Here is a 22,934-nt window from a genome sequence, read left to right on the forward strand (position 1 = left end):
CCCGGGTTCAGATCCCGGGTGCGCACCGACACAAAGCTTCTCTGGCCATGCTGATGCCGCGTCCCACATACAGCAACTAGAAGGATGTGCAGCTATGACATACAACTATCTACTGGGGCTTTGGGGGAAAAAATAAAAATTAAAAAAGAAGATAGTTTTTACATGTATATCAGTAAAATGAGACAAGTTAATGAATTGTGAATTTCATTCACAGTAGTGACAGTTTTTAATATAGAAGTAAGTTTGTCAAGAACCTGTGAAGGAAACTACAAACTAGCTGGAACAGGAAAGACTGACATAACACAGGTTCCTGATGGGCAATTTTGTTGCCAGTGGACAGTCTGGAGATGCTTTGGGTGCTAACGGCTGAGGGATGAGGGATGAGGGCTGTACTCCGGCATCTAGTGTGTGGAGGCCAGGGATGCTGCTAAATATCCTCCAACACAGGACAGCCCCACAACACAGAACGATCTAGCCCAAAATGTCAACAGTGCCAATGCTGAGCAACCCTGGTCTAAAAGGAGAGATGTACCTTATTCCTGGATGGGAATACTCAAAATCAACCAGAAAAAGGCTTTTGCAGGGCTGGCCCCATGGCATAGCAATTAAGTTGGGCACACTCTGCTTTGGCGACCTGGGTTTGAGGGTTTGGATCCTGGGCACAGACCTACACCACTCATCAGCCATGCTGTGGCGGTGTCCCACATACAAAGTAGAGGAAGATTTGCACAGATGTTAGCTCAGGGCCTTTTGTTTTAGAAGGGTAAGCTGGGTTAGCAGGAACGGGGGGAGGGGCCAAGGCTGGATGAGCAGACAGCATATGGCCGGTTCACAGGGAATGTTTGTTTCAGCAGTCAGCTGATGCTGGATGCTTAGGAATCGTTAGGGGAGTGGGCTTCGGCTTTCCCAGCACCCCCATGGGCACACAACCCCTAAACACACACACACATGCATACCTCAGATACACCCACATGTGCACAATACCATCCCCAGACACACTCACACACCATACCCCAAACACATTAACACACGTGCACATGCTCTCACACTCCAACACACTCATACCTGCACAGTCTTATCACACATATACTACATCTGCCACACACACACTGTAAGTGCACTCAGACATACACACTGACCTACATACACTCGTGCACAAACCCCTCCGTCATCTAGACACAGAAACACACACATGCACGTGTATACATGCACCCACTCAGATGTAGACAGCCCCACAGTCGCACCCTTTCACAGCCCACATACCTCCTGTCCTCCTCCTCCGCCCTCTTTTTTTTTCTTAACTTTTTTTTTTTGGTAAGGAAGAATGGCCCTGAACTAATGTCTGTTGCCAATCTTTCCTCTTTTTGCTGAGGAAGATTGGCCCTGAGCTAACATCCATGCCCATCCTCTATTTTGTATGCGAGACGCCACCACAGCATGGCTTGATGAGCGCTGAGTAGGATTGCGCCCAGGATCTGAACCTGCGAACCTCGGGCCGCCAAAGCAGAGCATGCAAACTTAACCACTACGCCACTGGGCTGGCCCTTTGGCCTTCTCCTTTTGCCCTGGTGCCCAGCCATGCCCGTCCCCATGGGCAGGCGCATCCTTCTCACTGCACCCTAGCACTGCCAGCCTTCTCTCTCTTCATGCCAGGCCTCTGCTTTGCTCCCTCTGTGTCACCAGGAGGGAACCAGGAGGGCAAGGGCAGCCTGGCCCTTCTGCTTCCCCTTTGCAAGTGCCCAGCGCTGGGCTCTGAGCACAGACAGCTCCACTTTTGACAGAGCAGCTGGCCCGTGATGGCCTCCCCTGCTGGCCTGCCCACTGAGCCCACGTAGCAGGCTGTGCTGCTCTCCCTCCCACTGGAGGGAGGCACTTGCACCTACTGGCTGCAGCGTGGGAATGGAGTCTCACCCCCCCCATTCCCCCCCTCCACAGCAGTCAACCCGACCCTCCTTCACCCAGAAACTAGGAGAGGTGATAGCATCCAGGGACAGAGGGAGCTGCTGAGACAGATAGGGCTCTGGCTGGGCCACAGCTACACAGAGCAAAGTCTGAGTGTCTATTCTTTCCTAGCCCAGGACGAGCAGTCACACAAATTGCATCTGCACAAAACTGGGGGAACTGGGGCAAAACCAGCCATCCCAGACTAATTACCTTACTCATACTGAAAAAGCAGTCGAGGAGGGTGTTCTGCCCAGGCTCTGACTCAGGGAGCTGCATCTCAGCATCCTTCCACCTCTCACCTACCCTTCATTCCTAGGATCTTTAAGAGGAGATGTGGATGTACATCAAAGAGGACGTTTAAGAGGTGAAGGCTAGGGCCAGCCCCGTGGCTTAGCGGTTAAGTGCGTGCACTCTGCTGCTGGCGGCCCAGGTTCGGATCCTGGGTGCGCACCGACGCACCACTTCTCCGGCCATGCTGAGGCCGCGTCCCACATACAGCAACTAGAAGGATGGGCAGCTATGACATACAACTATCTACTGGGGCTTTGGGGGAAAATAAATAAATAAATAAAATTATTAAAAAAAAAAAAAAAAGAGGTGAAGGCTAGAGATGGAGCTTCTTGTGTGTTCCAACCTCCCACATGGTTGAACTGGTTTCTCTCTGTACAAAGGGAAAACAATCTGCACAAAATTGGGGGGTGGGGACGAAACCAGTGATCCCAGACGGGCCGTCTTACTTGTACACACAGGCCTCGCAACACCCTATGTGTGGACTTTCTCATAGGGAAGTGTTTTCCCAGACTAGCAACATTTATTTTATTTTACCTTTGCTGAGGAAGATTCACCCTGAGCTAAAACCTGTTGCTAATCTTCCTCTTTTTCTATTTGAGCTGGCACCACAGCATGGCCCCTGACAGAAGAGCCGTGTAGGTCTCCACCCAGGAACCAAACCTGGGCCACCAAAGCAGAGTGTGCCAAACTTAACCACTAGGACACCAGGGCTGGCCCTAGTCACACTTAAATGTAGTAACGTACAATGTTATACTTAACATTATATTGTTGCATAATGCTATCCCTTGTTATCCTAGTGTTGGATTTGATGGGAAGGCCAAACCATTAAAGAAAGTTCTTATCCAGATGCTATCAAAGTGTGCTGACAAGAATCCACAAGCAGAGACATCCTTTGGGAACGGTGGCTCCCTCAGCATCATCAGTTCCCAGATTTGGGAACTCAACTGAGCTTCAGGGGTGGGGGTGGCTAGGCCACGGGAAAGTGCACTCTGATGCCCCGGGTGCTTGGACCCAGAACAGACCCCTGAGAGCAGTGGAGGAACCCAAAGGTGGGAGGGGAGGAAAGGTCCCACCACAGTTAGGGTGAGCCACCTCCTCTCCAAAGGACACACCAGTTTACAAGAAGCGCCCTAAATCCAATGATAGGTGTCCCTATAAGAAGAAAATAGGCAGCCACACAAAGGCAGAAGGAGAAATTCAAGTTCTGCAAGCCGCAAGTCAAGAATTACCAGCAGCTAGAAGCCAGAAGAGAGGCAAGGAATGGATTTTCCTTCAGATCCTCCAGAAGGAACCAACCCTGCGGACAACTTGATTTCAGACTTCTGGCCTCCAGAAGGAACCAACCCTGCAGACAACTTGATTTCAGACTTCTGGCCTCCAGAATGTGAGCATGTTTATGTTGCTGTAAGCCACCAGTTTGTAGTTGTTTGTTACAGGGGCCCTAGGACAGAAATACACCAATCAATAGGTGTTCTCCTGCAAGCTCCTTCGGCTCTAAAAGGACACAGGGGACACAAGACCCTTGACCCTGAGGGCCTAGTGATGAGCTCGCAGGCAGCACCTCCCATGCTCCATCGGAGCCTCTCCTGGCCCTCGCCTACCTGCGGGAACCCTATATCTTCCAGGCTCCTCAGAGGAATAAGTGTTTACTTAACAAATGAACCAATGAAAACGCTTCTCTTGTTTCTGACTCGAGGCTTGGTTCTTCCCATGATAGCAGCTTTATCCAGTGAGGGTCACACCATCAGTGTATCAGAAACTTGTACCACAGTGGAGAGAGCAGGTCTGTGGTGGTTGGAGTCCAAAGAACCTGGGGAAAGAGGAGAAGGTTTCCTGTGGGGAGGGGATCAAAACCCAGTAGCGGTGGGACACCAGCTAAACTTGTTCTCTTCTCCCAGCCCTGGGGACAGAGGCCAGATGTCAGGAGTTTCTGTAACCTGGATGCCTCAGTTTACACATCACTGCAACTCAGCACACAAGCCCATCTTCCAGGGCTTACATTAGGTCATCCTGCCCCAATAAGAATAAACTGCCAGAGGCCAAGCAGTGCCGCCCTCTGCCTCCTCACCACAGAGCAAGACAGCCACATTCCTCCACCCTGTAGTCAACTGTGGCTTCTGTGGGTGTCCTGGAGCCATTGCAGCACCTCTGACAAGCCAGTGCCTTTCAAGGCACTGATTTCTGCTGTGGTGATGTTCTGTTTCGCGCAAGCAATGATGTCCGGGAGCCTGATTAATGACTGCATCTCCTCTATGGTCATATAACAGGGCAGATCACTGGAGCAAAAGAAGCGGTCAGAGTGGGCTGCCCCAAGCCCCGCCTCAGGCCCCACTGCACCCCCTCCTAACAAGCCACCCTCTTGGTTACATGCCAAAGGAGCTCCGCCCTGGGGCACCCCCTGCACTCCCTCTCGGCTCACAGACCCATACATTTTATTGAAGAGTATCAGGACCGATGCTTCTGCGAGTTGTTCTGCAGAAAGAAGACCCAAGAGCTGCACACAGGATGCAGAGAGCTGGGTGGGGTTAGACGCGTCGATCATGAACTGGGGAAGAAGGGAAAAAAGATCAGGACCACCCTGCGATGGAAGACAGTCCTTGCCAAATCTCCTCCCCTGGGCATCACAGACCTGACTCAGAAAGGGCAAAACGACTTTTAAACAAAGGGCTTTGGGGACAGGCAGAAGCAGAGAGAAACGAGTTGCATGAGAAGGACCTGTTATCACCTGTTTCCACCTACACGGAGTCTCTTTGTGTGGTCATCAGTTCTCCAAGGAAGGGGCCTGGAATTTGGGGCACAGGCCTTACCAGAACCAGAGGGATGCAGAATTCAAACATAAACATAAAAACACACCCAGGGCAACAAGGCAGAGAATAGATGTCAGACAGTTACACGCAGAGAAGGAACACTGCCCTCAGCAAGCCTCCTGTGAGCTTTTACGTTCCTCGAGAGCAGGAGCACTTGGAATCAGGTTGGCTTCCCAGAAGGAAGCAGCTCTAGCCAGGGCCCTGTTCCCTTGACTAGCAGAACCCAAATTGCATCTCATACAAAGTGAGGTCGGGGACTAGACACCTTCAGAATGGGGACATACTTCCCTAGGGGAAGTTCAAAGGATTATAACCTACCAGGAGAGAATGGCAATTTCCATAGTAACTGGACCAGATGGGGCCCATGCACCCCCCTAGCTCCCGGATGGTGATCTTTCTCTGGGCCACGATGTCAGTAAGGTTAGTGCCCACCTGTGGAAAAAACCACGAGGCAGAGAGAACAACAGAGGCGCCTTCCCACTGGGAACTCTTGGACAGCAACCTGCCCAGCCTTTTATGGTGTGATCTAAGCTCCAACAGATCCCTCTCAAGGGTTCAGGCCTTAAAAAAGAACCCATAAGCAAAGATGCTTCCAGGGGTCCAGGGCCTTGCCCCGCAGCGCTGGGTGTGGCCGGAGTACCAACGCCCATCAGTGGGATTCGATCTGTGGGGCGACCAGCGAAAACAGTCTCAACAGTTGTGAGGGGCGGGCGGCTGGGGACCCCTCGCAGAGCACCCACCTCCATCGCGGCTTTGTCTCAGGGGAGCCAGGCTCCTTCCGGGACTCCCCACTCGCCTCCCGAGGGCTATATTTAACTATCGACCGGCTGAATTTCAGCCTCCACTTAGAAACCAAAGCGCTTTGCAAATCGCCAAGCGTCCCCGATTCTACTACCCCTGCGGGAGGGTGGACGCCTACCGTAGGCCGCGTCGGGGGAGGATCTGCCAAGTCGCCCTTCCCATCCCGGGAGCTCAGCTGTGCGGGGCAGTCAAGGACCCAGAGCGGGCAGAGAAGGGCAGCCGGCGTCGGACCCCGCCCCCGCCAGCGCCCCCTGCAACTCCGGGCCCCGGGCGCCCCCCGCATCCCGCCCGTCCCCCCCGAGCCCCGGTCCTGCGGACACCCCTGCCCCCGAGCGCCCCCCGCACCTCCCTGGCGCCCCTGTGCCCCTAGTCTCCACGCCCGGCGCGGAAGGATAGCCTGCAGTCGTTTCACCAACAGCGTCTTCCCGACGCCGCTGGGCCCCAGGAGTAGACACATCCCGGCCCCTCGCTCCACCCGGCACCCTTAGCTCGGCGCCGTGGCGACGCAAGGCCCACCGCCTCTCCTCCCGCTCTCATTGGAGAGGCCTTGCTCGACTCCGGGCTGCTCATTGGTTCTCGGCGCTCACTAGCTCTACGGACGCGACCCAATCAGCGCACAGCGTGTGGAGCAGGCGGAGAGGCCCGCCTCCTAGCTGCTCGCGGGCGTGCGCGCGCCCGAGGAGAAGACGGAAGCGGAAGTCGGGGGCGCGCCGGCTCGCAGCGAAGGAGCGCCGCGGCGTCGGGTCGGGTCCGGGGTCGCCATGGGGCGCGGCAGCGGCACTTTCGAGCGTCTCCTAGGTAACGTGGCACCCGCCCGCCCCCGACGGCGCCTCCGCCGGCCACGGTTCAGGGCGCTCTACGCCGGCCGTTGCTGCCCGTCCCCGCCCGGGGCCGCTGGGAGGGAGCGGAGGGCGGCCGCCGCGCGACCTGGGCCCCAGGTGGGAGCGCCGGCGACACGGGGTCTCGGCAGTCCTGGCGCTGGGCAGGCGCCGCCCGGCGTGGGCGAGGGTCCGCTGAGGTGACCCCTCTCGGGGCTCTCTGTTCCTGGGGCCGGGAGCTGGAGGGGTGAACACCGAAACCGGTGACTCAGTCAAATAGTAAAATTTCAGCAGCTCCCCTTCCTTGAAAAAAGCCTAGGTTGCATGGGATTGAGGAGTTATGATCCAAACATTGGGCCCCAAAGGTTGGAGTCTAGTAGCGTCCTCCCTGGACCCGGCCGAGCTCTTTTCAGCTCTCCTTCCCTGAGGAGCCGGACCAGAACCCGGGAAGCGCCCGGTGGGTTCGGAAGGCGTGTCCTCTGTTTGTTGGAGGTGTACAGCTGATCCTTTCTGAGCCTCCTGAAAGTCACAGATTTTAGGAAGGAAAGAAAATAAATATTTAAGGGCATGTTCCCCTCCCCACAAAGAAGCTGCGGATGCGCTGTGTTTGGGACAGGCGTTCTGGGTGATGCAGCGGACAGCCCGAGCCCGCCCTCCTTTTCCCTTGAATATGGTTTTGCAGGAGACCTCAGATGAGGCACCTTCCTAGCTCTTGGAACATGCAGGCTGAGGAAGTCAGCCATACGAGGTGGTTCAGCCCTTTAGGGATCAATCCAGAAGTTACTACCAAATCAGTACTGAAATTGGACACCTCTTATTAGATCATTTGTGTGTCAGGAGGTGGTGCCAGCAGGGCTGGAGCAGCAGCTCCTCCTCAGGGAGATCTGCTGTCTGGGGCACCCGTGACAGAGAGTAAAGGTATTAGGTGGAGAATCCTTCTTGGAGGTCAATCCCATCTTTGTCCCACAAAACACTTGAAGCAGAGGATTGGAATCCGTACTGCATCTCTCTCCAGCCTTGCGCTAGCTGAGATCTGATTGAATAGGGTAAACTTCTGGAAAAAAACAGGGACTCTGAAAGACGAGGTGGCAGAGTTCTCTTTGTTGAGAAGCAGCCATGCATAGTGTTGAATCCTGGCTCTATCCCCAGCAAGCTGTGTGACTTCATGCAGTAGCCTCACCTCTCCTGCTTCAGTTTTTTTATCTGCAGAGAGGATGGAAATAGTATGTAAGTTGTAAGGTTGTATGAGAATTGAGTGAGGGAATAAGTTCACGTAAAGTGTTGGAACAGCACCTGGCGGATAACAAGTCCACACCAGGCACTCTAATCATCTTTCAAGCTGTTTGCTTCTCGTTTGGGCAGGACAGCACTCATGGTTATCCAGCGTCAGGAGGATTTTCACATGGTTTTCTATTTGGTCCAAATGTTTAAAATGAGAGGGAGGCAGTTGCTCCTGCCTGTTGCTGAGCTGGGGGCTGCCTAGGGAATCATGGAGCAGGACAAGCCCCCATAATGGTGCGTTTCTGCCTTAGACAAAGCGACTAGCCAGCTTCTGCTGGAGACCGACTGGGAGTCCATCCTCCAGATCTGCGACCTGATCCGCCAAGGGGACACACAGTAAGTGAGGGGGGCCTGTGCTCGCTTGGAAGCAAGGGTGCAGTCGCACCATGCATTGGGGTTGCTTGGTGCCCGTGGATCCTCCGAGATCCTGTGCCAGTCTATGAGGTGGAATTCTCCTTAGGTAGAGAATTGCGTGGTGTGCATGCTGGGGTTTTGGAGATCTTGGAACAACTAAAGGATTTTCTCTGTACGGCTTGGAGGTGCATGGTTACCTTAACATTTGCTTGAGGGTTCTCAAGGACCAGATGGTGGGTGGACTTTTCTCATCTTAGTTGCTGAGCCTGTTTCCTTTTTTCCTTGTCTTTCTGCTGTTCTCTCAGAGCAAAGTATGCCGTGAGTTCCATCAAGAAGAAGGTCAACGACAAGAATCCCCACGTGGCCTTGTATGCCCTAGAGGTAGTGAGACCCCTGCACTCCCATCATCCAAGCATCCCTGCCCCATCGGGATGGCAGAGATGAATCAACCCAGGGCTTTGCCCACCTGCCTGGGCATGCTGTCAGCAGTGAGGGTCCAGGAGGGAGGGCAGACTCAAGCAGCTCTGATGGAGGGCTGGGGTGGGAGTGGTGCCAGCAGGCTTGGGGCCCTGAGGTTGACTCTTGTCTGTCTTTGGCGATAAAACATGGAGATAGCAGCTGCTGCCTGTCTCAGAGGCTGCCAGGTGGGCTCTTCTGACTGGCTGGGTGGCCTGAGGGGCCTGTCACAACCACCTTCTCATGGGGAGGTAGGCCCATCCAGGAGGAGGGGCCTAGCCCTGACCAGCGGCCCAACCCTTCCCTTCCCTTCCTTGGGATCTGCAGGTCATGGAGTCCGTGGTGAAGAACTGCGGGCAGACCGTCCACGATGAGGTGGCCAACAAGCAAACCATGGAGGAGCTGAAGGAGCTGCTGAAGGTGGGGGCCTCACGGGGAGCAGCGAGGTCCAGGCTGGGGGTGTGGCCACCCTGCAGTGTGCCTTTGCAGGTGTTTGCCAGCACGTCTGGTGGGAGCAGTGCCAAGTGGGGCAGAGGATGGGAAGGCGTGCACGGGTAGTCCTCGCATGGCACTACTCCCAACACAATGAGGTCTCAGCCTTACCAGAAGTGAACAGGGTGCCAAGTCTAGGGGCACAGAGGAGACCTAGCTCTTCCTGCAGGGTCGGGGATGGCTTCTGGGGGCAGGGCTTGGAGCCGAATCTTGGAGGACGGGGGACATCACTGAGTGGTGGAGAAGGAGGCGAAAGGAGCTGCCTGTGCTTCGGGCAGGGTGTGCGAGCAGAGGCCTGGGGGGAGCCCCAGAAGGCAGCTGGGCGGGTCCCACATATGGGGCCTGGGAAGGAGTCTTAGCAGGGAGGCACGTGAGTCCCACGTGTTTATTATGGAGGGAGAGTTGCGGGGAGACAGCAGAGCAGGGATGCCTTGGGGAGTGGGTTTCACACCCTCATTTGGCAGAGGAGGAAGAGTCCTCCAGAGTCCCAAGAGATTGTTCTGAGCAAGTCGCTGCCGGTGGCCTCAGGCTGGCACTGCCCACTTGTAGGGATTGTGATGAGGGTGGTGACGCCGGGAGGTTGTGTGATGCAGAGTGGGTGGTGCAGCCGTTCTTTGAGGGGAAAGGGCATCCCCCACAGATGAGGCTGCCCAGGGTGGTAGCTGAGGAGCGCAGCCCTGGGCTCCATCTTTGCCACCACCAGTGAGCTGGGCCACAGTTTCCTGGGCCTGTCCAGGTGCCTGTGGGCCCACGCGGCCAAGAGCCCATCTGGGACCTGAGCTGACAGTGGGGCTTCTCCAAGGCCCTGACTGGAGGCCTTGGCTGGTCGCTCCTCTGGCCAGGCTGAAACGGCAGAAGGAGTTAGAACCTGCTCTCTCCTTATGTTGGCACAATTGTGTCCTGTTCGTGGGGCATGTGGTCTAAGGCAGTTAGTTGTCCCTTGAAGGAGCAGGGTTATGACCGGAAAGGGGGAGTCCACTGACTGGACACAGATTACAAGAACCAAAGCCCAGTGTGTGAGCTGTCATCAGTGTCTCCGTGAGCAGCTTTCTCATCCCACTGTTCTCCTGAGCATCATGTGCAGACTGTGTCCCCCAGAGAGCTCTGGAAATGTGATTGGCTGTGCTTTGACTTGGTGGGAATGGTTGCTGCCTCCCGCCCACCCCAGCTGGCTGTGACTGGAAGAAGGGGGCCAGCCAGCAGTGCATCAGCTCCCTCAGTCCAGGCCTGGTTGGCTCTGCATGTTAGAGGCCAGCATTAGCCAGGGCCAGAGTGGGTTATAGACTGAGGAGTTTCTGAGGCTGGTCAGGGTCCCATGGGGCAGGGGAGAGAGAAGCAGATAGTTACAGGATGGTGGGACGGGAGAGTTTTAGCTTCAGGTGTCCCTCAGCTTTTCTTGGGGTTAAAGAAAAGTCCAGGCCCTAAGTGGGCAGACAGATGCAGTGGGTTCCGTTCATCCTCAGGGACGAGGCTCCATGGAGGAGGGCTGGGTGTGGGGAGTGAGTCAGTATGTGGCCCCCGTGCCCCACTTGGGGGACCCATCCTGCCTCTGCCAGCACCATCTGCTCGGAGTAGTGGGGTCTTGCCAGCCACTTCCTCATGCTGAGACTTCTCTTGGCACCTGTGTTTCCCAAGGCCTTCCTCATTCTCCTTCCTCCCTTCTCTGCAGAGGCAGGTAGAAGTAAATGTCCGAAATAAGATCCTGTATCTGATCCAGGCCTGGGCACACGCCTTCCGGAACGAGCCCAAGTACAAGGTGGTCCAGGACACGTACCAGATCATGAAAGTGGAAGGTGAGTCAGGGCAGGCTCAGGACGTGGCCTCTAGGAGCCGAGAGGCCGCCCGTGTCCACCCCGAGCGGGGTTGGGGATGGCGCCTCACCGTGTGACCAGCGGTGGGAGTGTGGAGTGGGTGTCCCCACCGAGGAGCGTGGGATCAGCCTGGCTGTGGGCACCCGAGCCCCTGCCTTTCCAAATCTCACACCCCATGGGGGTCGGGGTGGGGATGGGGCAGTGCAGTAGACAACACACAAGTGAAAAGTTAACGGGAGCTAATTTCTAAGAGTGGTGGGTCCCACGAGGGAAATCAAGGCGAGGGACCTGGCCCCTGGGGGTACCAGGTTAGGACAAATGGTTGGGGAAGGCCTGGAGAGCAGGCAGCACTTGTGCCAGACCTGAGCCTGAGAATGGACCAGGGGGAGAAGGCCTGGGCCGCAGCGTCCCACAGAGGACCACAGTTCAGAGCCCCGGGGCTGGTGCAGACTGGCTGCCAAAGGTATGGGAGGCTAGGCGCCAGCCTGGAAGAGAGCCACAGGCCGGGCCGGGATGCCCTGAGTGCAGCGGGAAGTCCCTGGAGGGTTTTAAGCCAGGGTGTGGCAGCTGAGGTACATTTTTTAAGCATCCCTCGCATTCCTCCCGGCTGTTGCAGTGGCTGCAGAGAGCTGGTGGGGTTTGGCGAGGAGGGCAGTGGATTCAGGCTGTAGTGGGGAGGTTTGCTGATGCTTACGCTGGGGAGTGAACGAGAGGACTGGGGCTTCTCCCACCTGTGCAGAGTGCTCGGCCAGGTCCTCTGGCTCTGGAGATGAGGCATGGAATGTGAGCAGAGGTGGTGTCTGCTGACTGTGGGGTGGCAGGACCTTGTGGAGAATGTATGACACTGAATCCCTGGACACTGGACACGGGATGTTGAAATTGTGCTCACATTCATTTTCCTGGGAACAGTGCCCAAAGCTTTATGGGATTCCCAAGGGGTCTGTGCCTGAAAAAAAAAAACCTTGGGAACCTCATCTTTAAGAGCAGTGGGAAGTGTCGTTGGCTGGAGTGCGGAACCAGGAGCCAGACAAGAGGCCTAGGGAATATCTGTGAGGCCTTAATGTGGTGGGAGCAGGGCCTGGCTCTGTGCTGGGGCCCCCAGGATGGAGTGGCCGTGGGGAGCCACCTGGGTGTGGGGCAGACCAGCCGAGCCATGCACTAAGATGCTCTTGCCCGGTGCAGGTCACTGCACCTGCCGCCCAGGGGCTCTGGGCCTCCTCTTGTAGATCTGTTTGGGGAGGCCGATGTCAAGAGTTAGGATGTGGCTCCTGAAGGTCTCAGGGCAAGGACAGGTGAGGCTGTCGGGGCCTCGAACACCAGGGTGGCACCCGGCAATAACCGCGGCCTCCTTTTCCAGGATTCGTCTTCCCGGAGTTCAAGGAGAGTGATGCCATGTTTGCTGCAGAGAGAGTGAGTTCACAGGGGGCTGGGGATCTGGGAATTAGGTTGCTTTGAGGAAGCAGAAGGGAAGCCCTGGGATCTCGGCTTGTTGGGAGTGTTGGTGGATGAACTGCTGTTTTCAAATACGAGAATATCTGACTTTCTCAAGTAAACGTGCAGCCTTGTCTCTGCAGGCTGAGACTGGAACACAGTTCAAGGTGCCTTTGGACTGTGCCTAGAGAGTTCACATAGTTAAAATAAGTATTTACGTGTCCTCAAAGCTGCGGAAAGTCTTCCTGTCACGCCTGTAGGGAGAAAAGAACACTGTTTTGGAGGAAACTCCTTCCTCATGTCTGCAGTGACTTGGCCCTGGGCCCCTGCCCACACCAGAGTCTTCTCCATCTGTGGGAAGTGGTGATCTTGGCAGGGAGGGCGGGGGCTATGTGATCCTGACTCTGCCTGCCCCCCAGGCCCCCGACTGGGTGGATGCCGAGGAGTGCCACCGGTGCAGGGTGCAGTTTGGGGTGATGACCCGAAAGGTGAGTGTGCCCGCCCCTAGGGGAGCCCATGACCTAAGCAGCCATGTGGGAGGGCCAGGCTCCATGAACGGCTGGGCAGACCCCAGGCCACCTGCCGTCGTTGTGAAGCCACTGCACCCACACACGGTCCTTTCCCTCTTGGCTGTGACCTGGTGGTGCGGGGAGCCAGTCCAGTCCCCAGCTGTGTGGTGAGCATGGTCACCAAGGGGACCAGTGTCTGATGGTCAGTGCCATCAAAGTGAAGCTCAGGCAAGGCCCTGCTCCCTTCGGGAACTGGAACACCCCAAGCCCCGGGCTCGGGCGGCTCAGGTCTGCTTGCCTTGGCCGATGGCCCCTTAGCCGCATCTCCTCGGCCGACTCAGCCTGTCCAGTTTGGACCCTCAAGCCACCATTTCTCTTCCCACTTAAGCCCAGGCCGGCGGCGGCCAAGGCTGGGAACCTGGGGGATCTGAGCAGACTCATGGGACCCACCGCCCAACAAAAACTCTCCTTTGTCAACACAATTTGTGCACACTTTTTGTGTCTTTTTAATTTAACTTTGCTCCAAAATGGCGTCTGCAGCTAAGAGCCTGGAACAGTGCCCTGTTTCTCCAGGGCCTCTGTGGCCTTCCAGGCCTGCCTTCTGCCCACCCTTTGCCCACCCTGGGCTGGGAGGCCCAGCCTGGCGGTGCTGGGTGGGGTGGGGGCCTATCACCAGGCCGCCGCCCTGACCCACCCTGTGTCCCAGCACCACTGCCGGGCGTGTGGCCAGATCTTCTGCGGCAAGTGCTCATCCAAGTACTCCACCATCCCCAAGTTCGGCATCGAGAAGGAGGTGCGTGTGTGCGAGCCCTGCTACGAGCAGCTGAACAAGTGAGTCCCTGCGGCTGCCGAGAGGACGGCGCATGCTCCACAAGGCCAGGCTTCTGTCCCCCTGTCTTGGAGGGCCAGCCCCAGGCCTCAGAACCCGGGCAGAGCAGGCAGGCGGGGCCGAGACGCCTTGGCCTGGGGTCTGAGACTTGCTGGCCAATTGCTTGGGTTTGTTTTTTGGTTTGTTTGCCTTTTAATGTTTTGGTTTGGAAATAAAACTTAGAGAAAAGATGCAGGGGTGTAGGAAGACACCACGTGGTGGGCCTTCCCCTGAGTCCCTCGGTATTGACACTGATATGTTGCCATGTTGGCTTAATTGAGTGTCCCCGTGGTCTGCATGTTTGTTCACACACACTCGTTTTAGTCTGAATCATTAGAGAGTGAGCCACAGCCACCTTGTCCCTCTGTCCGTGAGCCTCCCAGTGCATTTCCCAAGAAGAACATTCTCTTGTGTAAGCATAGCACAGTTGTCAAATCAGGGCGTCTGACATCAATAATAACATCTACTTTGCAGTCCCTGTTCTGGTTTTTTCTGAGTCCCAGTGACGTCCTGTGGCAGGTCTGCCCCATCAGGACCCATCCCGCTCTGCAGGTGGCTGTCATGCCTTCTCAGCTCCCTGTACCCCAACGGGTTCTCAGCCTCTTTGTCTTTTGTGATGCAGACATTTCTGAGGGTCTAGGTTGTTGTAATGTGTCTCTCCGTTTGAGTTTGAGATTTCCTTGTGGTTACAGTCAGGTTCTGTGCTTCTGGCAGGATCCCAGGAGTGAGGCTATGTCCCTCTCGGTGCCCGCACTGTCCATCTGTCCCAGTGTTACGGATAGGAGCTGAACCCTTGGTTAAGTGGTGTCTGCAGGTCATTCCACTGGAAAGTCCCTTGTCCATGGAAAGCTGGGGGCCTGGCCAGGCGGGTGTTTGAACCTTGTTTCCAAGAAAGGGGCTGTGGCTTAGGACAAGTGACTTGCCCAGGGTCCTGTGGCCCGGAGGCAGCAGCTGGTTTGAGGGTCCAGCTTTTCTCTGGAGCGTGGCCTATGGAACCCCCATTGTCGTTCCATGGGGATGTTGGAGGGAAGTCCCAGGCAGCGTTCTTAAGAACCTCGGGATCCAGGGTGTGGTGCTCGGTCACCCACAGCATCCTGTCACCCCCAGGAAAGCAGAAGGAAAGGCCTCCTCCACGACGGAGCTGCCGCCGGAGTACCTGACCAGCCCCCTGTCACAGCAGTCCCAGGTACTAGCTGCGGGTCCTCTGGGGCACCTCTCCCCTGGGCCCTGCTCACCCAGCCCTGTCTGTCCCCAGCTGCCCCCCAAGAGGGATGAGACGGCCCTGCAGGAGGAGGAGGAGCTGCAGCTGGCTCTGGCCCTGTCACAGTCGGAGGCCGAGGAGAAGGAGAGAATGGTGAGCCAGGAGGGGACGCTGTGGGGGTCATGAGGGAGACCTAAGGCTTCACTGAGTCCTGGGTGCTGGGGGCATGCCCCTAGATGTTCAGGGAGGTCAGAGGAGTGTGGAGGCTTGGCCCACCTGTGCCACGTGCTCCCCACGCAACACCCTGTTCCCGGTTGTTCCACAGAGACAGAAATCAGCATACACCACGTACCCCAAGGCAGAGCCTGCGCCTGTGGCCTCGTCGGCGCCCTCCGCCAGTAGCCTCTATTCTTCGCCCGTGGTGAGCCCACCCTCTGGCTCGGCCACACTGGCTTGGACCACTTCCCATGGGAGGGGCAGGAGGATGGGCGGGAGGGCTGCCCCAGGAAGGACAGTGCCATGTCACACAGGCAAGCGTCAGGGGCACCTAGCCTGGTAGCCTAGCTCCCATGGCTCTCAGCTCCCTGGTCAGCGTCGGAGCAGAGGATGCCAGAAAGGCTAGAAGCCCCACTTGTGAGAACTCGGTCTCTTCCACATCCCCCACCTGAGCCCTGCATTTTTCTAGCCTCTCCCCATAGCTGTTATAGGACTTACTTTCTGACGGTCATCCAACCTCTTTCTGGCCTCAGCCCTCTCTGTAAATGGGAGGTGGGTTGGGCCAGAAAGTTTAGAAAGGCATTTGCAAGCTCTGCAGGGCTCTGTGGGTGAGACCAGCCAGGGGAGGAGCTAAGAACAGCCCTGCTGGGGCTGGTAGTGTAGCGGTTAAGTTCGTACATTCAGCTTTGGCGGCCCAGGGTGTGCCGGTTCAGATCCTGGGCACGGACCTACTCATCGCTCATCAAGCCATGCTGAGGTGGCATCCCATATAGAAGAGCCACAACTCTATGAAACACACTTATGTACTGGGGCTTTGGGGAGAAAAAAGAAAAAAAAAAAGGAAGATTGGCAGCACATGTTAGCGCAGGGCTACTCTTCCTCAAAAAAAAAAAAAAAAAAGAAAAACAAAAGAACACCCCTGCCACCTACTTGTTGGGACTGACTGTGCAGTTGGTGGGAGGGCTGGCGGGGCTCCCTGGGACCGGCTCCAGCCAGCCCCGGGGTCAACTTTCACTGCTGTACCATCCAGCCCTCCTGAGCAATGGCTCGGGAGGAGCTGGGGCAAGTGATTTCAGCCTGCAGGTCACTGCTCCTCTGGCCTGTGGCCCCTGAGACTCCTCCTGTCTCCCCAGAACTCATCAGCGCCTCTGGCTGAGGACATGGATCCTGAGGTGAGGGCACCCCGCATGCAGCACTTTCCCCCAGCTGCCTTCTGCCCTCGAGAGTGCAGGATGCAAGGGCATCCTGCCATTGTCTGTGTAGCTTGCCAGGTACCTCAACCGGAACTACTGGGAGAAGAAGCAGGAGGAGGCTCGGAAGAGCCCCACGCCCTCTGCACCTGTGCCCTTGACAGAGCTGACTGCCCAACCTGGGGAGGGGCACACAGCCCCTGCCAGCATGGTGGACGTAAGGGGGCTGCTCTCAGTGCTCGTGATCCACGGTCTCTTGGGAGGGGGGACACCAAGACAGGCCGGACGCCCCACTCACCCTCTGGTCTCTTCCAGATGCCCCTCCCGGACACAGACTCTCAGGTCATAACTCCCTCCAGTGGCCCCTTTAGTGAGGTAAGCTGTGGCTCCCTCCATGGGCTGGGGGAAAACATGGCCTCCAGGAGTGCAGAGCACAGGGCCGCACAGGCGCCTACCCTGACAGGAGGGTTGAGCAGCCCACAGTGACTTGATTAAACCTCTCTGGGCTGGCTGGCTGTGGTCTAGAGCTCAGCCACTTGCTGTCTACCCTGAATGGACTGGAATATTCTAGGGCAGCCCAGAACCACCCAGATGAGTCATTGGCCTGTACTGGGGCTTCTAGGCTTTGTTGGCCCTTGGAGAGAGAGACCAGGGCCTTAGGGAGGGAGGCAGGCCACGTGTCCCCACTGGTGGGAGCGCCCACGGGGAGGGGGCAGGGGGGCTGTGAGTCAGGCTGCCCGAGCCCCAGACAGCTCCATCCTGACCAGTGCTGTGCCCGTGGGCAAGAGGCGAGCCTCCCTGGGTCTCGGTGTCCTCATTTATAAAATGGGATGCGGAGGGTGTCCCCTCGCAGCTCCACGGGAGGATTAAGTCAGAGATGCACAGCTGGCTCAGAGCTCAGCGCCTGGCATGGCCAGGTGCCACCTGGGGCTTGTGCAGGTGGAGCTGTCAAGGGTTTGGACAGAAAGTCCTACCCAGGCAGTCTGATCCTGTTTGGGGGCCTGGGGGGCTTGGGCAACATTCAGCCAGACCCCACTGTGTGTCTCCAGCAGCAGTACCAGAACGGGGAGTCGGAGGAGAACCATGCGCAATTTCTGAAGGCCCTGCAGAACGCTGTCACCACCTTCGTCAACCGCATGAAGAGCAACCACATGCGAGGCCGCAGCATCACCAACGACTCTGCCGTGCTCTCTCTCTTCCAGTCCATCAACAGCATGCACCCGCAGCTGCTGGAGCTGCTCAACCAGCTGGACGAGCGCAGGCGTAGGTGCCTCCAGGGGCACGGGGCCTTCTGTGGAGGCCTTGCTGCACCCGCTTGGTACAGTGGATGCCCTCTGGGCCAAGCACCATCAAGCCCCCCGAGGTTGTGTGAGCACCTTCCCTGCCAGCCGGTCACTGTGGGCACTGGAAAGGTTCTTGGCTGTGGGACTGCAGCTTCTTACAAGTCTGTCTTTGGGCCCTGGGCTCTGCGGGAGGTGGTCCCAGTGATGCGAAATGCCCCATCAAGCATGGGACAATCAACTCAAGGAAGAATGCTCCTCCCTGCCCCCCTGGAAACCTAAATGCTAGCTACGCCCTGTTGACAAGCACTTGGTTGGGCCCTGCTGTTTTCCTGAGACCGGCTGGGCAAAGGCAGGCCTGGGCAACACCCAGGGCAGGAACCCACCACTGGGCAGCCCGTGCTTCCATCCAACACCAAGGGCTCCCCGCTCTGCCCTCTCCCCACAGTGTACTACGAGGGGCTGCAGGACAAGCTGGCGCAGATCCGCGATGCCCGGGGGGCACTCAGTGCCCTGCGGGAAGAGCACCAGGAGAAGCTGCGCCAGGCGGCTGAGGAGGCCGAGCGCCAGCGCCAGATCCAGCTGGCCCAGAAGCTGGAGATCATGCGGCAGAAGAAGCAGGTGCAGCGGCGGCCCAGCTGTGGGGGCACCAGGGCTGAAGCTGGCCCTGACTGCTGCCTTGTGGCCCACAGGAGTACCTGGAGGTGCAGAGGCAGTTGGCCATCCAGCGCCTGCAGGAGCAAGAGAAGGAGCGGCAGATCCGGCTGGAGCAGCAGAAGCAGACCATCCAGATGCGGGCCCAGATGCCCGCCTTCTCCCTGCCCTACGCCCAGGCATGTGCCTACTGCTCGTCCCACTCCCCCGGGACTCAGGCAACTGAGACCCGGCTCTGACAGCCATCTCTTTTTGTCCCCAGCTCCAGGCCATGCCTTCAGCCGGGGGCGTGCTGTACCAGCCCTCGGGCCCAACAAGCTTCCCTGGCACCTTCAGCCCGGCAGGCTCAGTGGAGGGCTCCCCCATGCACACTGTGTACATGAGCCAGCCAGCCCCTCCCGCCAGCGGCCCCTACCCTAGCATGCCTGGGGCCGGAGCAGGTAATGGGGGCGGGCGGAGGTGCCGAGGGGCCAAGACGAGCCCCAGACCACTACCTTTTTCTTCTTTTATTTTTATTTTGGCCTAATTTCACATTTACAGAAAAGTTAAAAGAATGGTACAAAGAATTTTCCTGGTTCCGCAGATGTTAACGTTTTACCACATTTGTTGTCTCTCTTCATATGTACACATGCTCACACACGCACACACTTTCTTCCCTGACCCATTTTAGAGCGAGCAGCAGGCGTGATGCCCTCCCTCCTAGCGGCTTCAGTGCACATTTCCTAAACCAGGACACTCCTCACAGCCTGGGCACAGGTACCAGACACCAGGAGCCACTGAGGCCATGGCGTGACCTCATCCACAGCCATGTTCACACTCACAGACTGTCCCAGTAACACACTTTGTGCCAATAGGAAACCCCATCATACAGGTTGTATTCAGCTGTCTTGCCTCTCTCATCTCCTTTAGTCTAGAACGTTCCTCCGTCTGCCTTTGTGTTTCATGATATTGACTTCTTGAAGAGCACTGGCCCTTCGCCTTGCAGACCACCCATTTGAGTTTGTCTGGTCTTCCATTGGTGTGACATCCCAGGGCTGTGTTTTGGCCAGATGTCACGGGAGCACGTGGTGTTCTGTGGGAGGGACAGCAAGCCGCTTTGTCCCATCACTGGTGGGGGGTAGCTCTGGTCATGTGGTTTGGGGGGCCACTGGGTTTCCTCACTGTAAAGTGACTCTTTTTCCCTTGGTAATCAACAAGTGTTTTGTGTGGAGATAAGACTTGCAAATATCCTTGTTCTTAAATTTTTACCCTCTATTTTTAGTATTTTTTGCTAATTTTTGCCTCAACATGTCATGTTTGCCAATAGTGACTATCTGACTCTGTCACTCCTGCATTCATTAGTTGTCTTTCCACTGTAGGGAGTTGTCTTTTCTTTCTCTCCTGTTTGTTTGTTGTTCATATCAGTGCGGACTCGTTCTAGTCAAAGGTGATAATGCTTTACTCTCACCGTTTATTTGGGTGCTCAGATTGTCCTGGCTGGGGCCCGGGAGCCCTCAGGCCAGCTCCTGTGCCGTCCTGACACGTCCCACTGGTGTGTGGGTGCTTGCTCTCTGGGACAACTAGATCTTCTGTGTTCACCTTGTACTTTCTCAGCCCTGGTTCCTTTTAGCAGAGGATGGCATTTGGACACCTAGATCTAGGTGCCAGGTGTGCTCAGTGCTTCCAGGCCCTCTCAGCAGACAGAGCTAGGAAACGTGTGGATCACACACACAGTGTACGTGCATATGTGTGTGGACACAGTATACATGCATAAACACGTGTGGACACGCACACACATCTTTATCTGTATGCGTTAGAAACACGAGATTACTCTGATGCCTTCGACTCCAACAGCAATCGGATTCCTCCCCTTTCTGTGTTGTGACTCCCTTCTCTGACAGTGAGGCCGCCTCTCATCCTCATCGTACTTACTTACTTGTTCATTCCTAGAATACATGGAAAACAGCTTCAGGAAAGCCGACTCAGGCCACTAGGAGAGGTGCCCTGACCAGGTTACTGTTTGTCGGGGGTCGAGGGGTTGGCGTCCCATGTCTGTAGCCTGAGGGCAGAGTCCAGGCTCTGGGTTTAGATGTTACTAGGGTTAGTCCCCCCACCCCCTTTAGTGTCATTACGTTACTTGTTTGGAATTCAGTTTGGTTCATTTTTTCTGATTTCATTCAATTTTAAGGTTTCTTCCTCATCCCTATTGATTTCATTTATTTTCCGTTTGTGAGAATGTGCAACGTGAACTTAGTTCCAAAAGGGACAACAAAGAGGAAAACTCAAGGGCTGGCCTGGTTGCCTAGTGGTTAAGTTCAGCGTGCTCCGCTTTGGCGGCCCAGGTTTGTGGGTTCGGACTGGGGCGTGGACCTCCACCACTCGTTAGCCACACTGAGGCGGCAACCCACATACAAAGTAGAGGAAGACTGGCACAGATGTTAGCTCCGGGCCAATCTCCCTCACCAAAAAAAAAGGAAAATTCAAGAGAATTGACCCCCCCTTGCTGTCCTCCCACCATCTTCTCCCCAACCTCCACCCTGCAAGGTCTCTACCTCATTTCTCTTTTCCTCCACAGATCCCAGCATGATGAGCGCCTACATATACCCAGCAGGGGCTGCTGGCACACAGGCAGCCCCCCAGGGCCCGGCTGGACCAACTGCCAGCCCAGCCTACTCATCCTACCAGCCCACTCCTACGCAGGGCTATCAGGTAGGCAGGCAAGGCCACTCCCCTCCCCCCAAGAGGCCTCTGCTCTGGCGTGCCTGGGCCCAGCTCTTCTCCCGTCTCACCCTTCCCTCCATAGAGCGTGGCCTCCCAGGCCCCACAGAGCCTCCCGGCCATCTCCCAGCCTCCACAGTCTGGCACCATGGGTTACATGGGGAGCCATTCGGTATCCATGGGCTACCAGCCTTACAGCATGCAGGTGAGAGACAGTGGTGGTGGGGGGATCCCTTGGAGAGAGGCTTGGGGAGCACTGTTCAGGCTCCACCCTTCTGCTCCCACCCCAACTTCCCCTCCACTGGGCTCTCCTAGCTAATCCGCTAGGAGACTTTTCCAGGTCAGAAACAACCCCATTTATCTGGTTACAGGGCTCTTTTCTCAGTGTCAGGGTTCGTTTTACTCTCCACAGAATCTCATGACCACCCTCCCCAGCCAGGACGCCCCTCTGCCACCCCCGCAGCAGCCCTACATCTCAGGGCAGCAGCCCATATACCAGCAGGTGAGCCTTTCCTAGGGCTGCCACCACAGGTCATGGCCCAGCAAGGGCTGTCCTGTAAGCCAGCTCACAGGAGAGACAGGCTTGTTTTGTGCTCCAGGCCCTCCTCAGGGTGGGGCTGTCCTGGGAAGAGCAGACAGTGCAGGTCAGGACTGCTTCTAGGCAGACAGAAGTAGGACGGAAACACACACAGGACACGTATAGATATCAAAACCACTCTGTTACTTAAAAGCCCAAGGCCACGCCAGCTCAACTCTGTAGATGTTGGTCAGGAACTCCTGGGATCTGTGCTCTGCCAGGGACAGGAAGAGGACAGGGAGCCCACAATAGGCTGGAAGGAGGGAGTCAGGAGGCCTCCCTCGGTGAGGCCCAGGCTGGGCCTGATGGGACTGACTAATGGGGATGAGGCCAGGATGGAGTGTTCTAGAGAAGCTGTAGAGGGTGGGGAGGCTGGGGCCTGAGGAAGGAGGACCAACGGCCCCCCCGTGTGTCCCTGCCCCAGATGACGCCCTCAGGTGGCCCTCCCCAGCAGCAGCCCCCCATGGCCCAGCAGCCGCCTGCACAGGGGCTACCAGCACAGGGTAGCGAAGCCCAGCTCATCTCATTTGACTGACCCTGGGCCAGGAGCTCACCATCCAGAGTAACACCGCAGTTCTCCAAAACCGCCGCCTCCGTCTCTTAACTAGCTGCGCCCTCTTCTCTTTTCTCTTACTGCCGTGTAGTGTCCCTGCTCCGTGTGAGCTGGGGCGGGGTGGGGGGTGGCCCTTCACCCTGGCCGTCCTCCCTCTTTCTGTCCTTGCCTACTGGCTCTTCATCCCCCCTGGCCCCATCCTCGTCCCTGTCTCCCTGAGTTGGTCTTTGACTTATTTCCCCTGAGCTGGGCCTCGGCCAGGAGGCTGGGAGGGAAGGACCTTCTCTGAGAGAAAGCCCCCAGCCCCCTGGGTCAGGTCCCTCTGCCCCGCGCAGCCCGCGCCCTCCCATCTCCACCCGTGAGGCCACAGGCCTGGTGGTTTGTGACTAGTGTGGGTGCTCCCCAGAGCCCTCCGGTGTGGCCGCTGGGCTGTCAGCAGGGGCACCCCTGGTCCTCACAGGAAGGGTGGAGGCTTGTCTCCAGCTTCTCTGCTTCTGAGCTGTCATCTCATCCAGTGCCCTGAGTAGACGGAATGGAACAGCGATAATAAAATGTCTTTCAACAAGTGTCCAAGTGTCTGCTCAGAGGGAAGGTGGTGGGGCAGCTGGCCCAGCTCTGGACAGGGGTGTGTAGGCACATCGCCGTAGGCCAGCCTGTCCCCCGCCCCAGGCCCAGATCCACAAGCAGTCCCCACTGGTGGACC

At 56.8% G+C, this 22,934-nt stretch overlaps 2 protein-coding genes across 5 annotated transcripts; one reads left to right on the plus strand and one right to left on the minus strand.

Moving 5' to 3' along the window:
* Positions 1-1,919: 1,919 nt before the first annotated feature.
* On the minus strand, positions 1,920-6,366 carry ARL16 (ADP ribosylation factor like GTPase 16). 2 transcript variants are annotated; one of them, XM_058561867.1, is made up of 6 exons: positions 6,240-6,366; positions 5,962-6,020; positions 5,361-5,474; positions 4,665-4,780; positions 4,304-4,511; positions 1,920-4,045 (listed from the first exon to the last, which is right to left on the minus strand). In XM_058561867.1, the coding sequence occupies exons 1-5, from the start codon at positions 6,298-6,300 to the stop codon at positions 4,340-4,342; spliced, it is 522 nt and encodes a 173-aa protein (XP_058417850.1). In that variant the 5' UTR covers positions 6,301-6,366; the 3' UTR covers positions 1,920-4,045; positions 4,304-4,339. The 2 variants fall into 2 exon arrangements, with proteins under 2 accessions (XP_058417850.1, XP_058417851.1); XM_058561868.1 differs by lacking the exon at positions 5,962-6,020 and having other exon boundaries at positions 6,189-6,330.
* Positions 6,367-6,552: 186 nt separating this feature from the next.
* On the plus strand, positions 6,553-22,797 carry HGS (hepatocyte growth factor-regulated tyrosine kinase substrate). 3 transcript variants are annotated; one of them, XM_058561869.1, is made up of 22 exons: positions 6,553-6,641; positions 8,194-8,278; positions 8,602-8,677; positions 9,080-9,172; positions 10,914-11,037; positions 12,413-12,465; positions 12,906-12,974; positions 13,702-13,826; positions 14,971-15,049; positions 15,119-15,217; positions 15,390-15,485; positions 16,414-16,452; positions 16,544-16,687; positions 16,786-16,845; positions 17,520-17,733; positions 18,199-18,371; positions 18,443-18,583; positions 18,667-18,844; positions 20,959-21,092; positions 21,187-21,306; positions 21,514-21,603; positions 22,103-22,797. In XM_058561869.1, exons 1-22 carry the CDS (start codon positions 6,605-6,607, stop codon positions 22,211-22,213), a joined length of 2,340 nt encoding a protein of 779 aa, XP_058417852.1. In that variant the 5' UTR covers positions 6,553-6,604; the 3' UTR covers positions 22,214-22,797. The 3 variants fall into 3 exon arrangements, with proteins under 3 accessions (XP_058417852.1, XP_058417854.1, XP_058417855.1); XM_058561871.1 differs by having other exon boundaries at positions 17,523-17,733; XM_058561872.1 differs by lacking the exon at positions 21,514-21,603.
* The last annotated feature ends 137 nt before the right edge of the window (positions 22,798-22,934 follow it).

This window comes from Diceros bicornis, chromosome 18, assembly GCF_020826845.1.
Source record: "Diceros bicornis minor isolate mBicDic1 chromosome 18, mDicBic1.mat.cur, whole genome shotgun sequence".
In the NCBI taxonomy this organism is placed as follows: domain Eukaryota; kingdom Metazoa; phylum Chordata; class Mammalia; order Perissodactyla; family Rhinocerotidae; genus Diceros; species Diceros bicornis.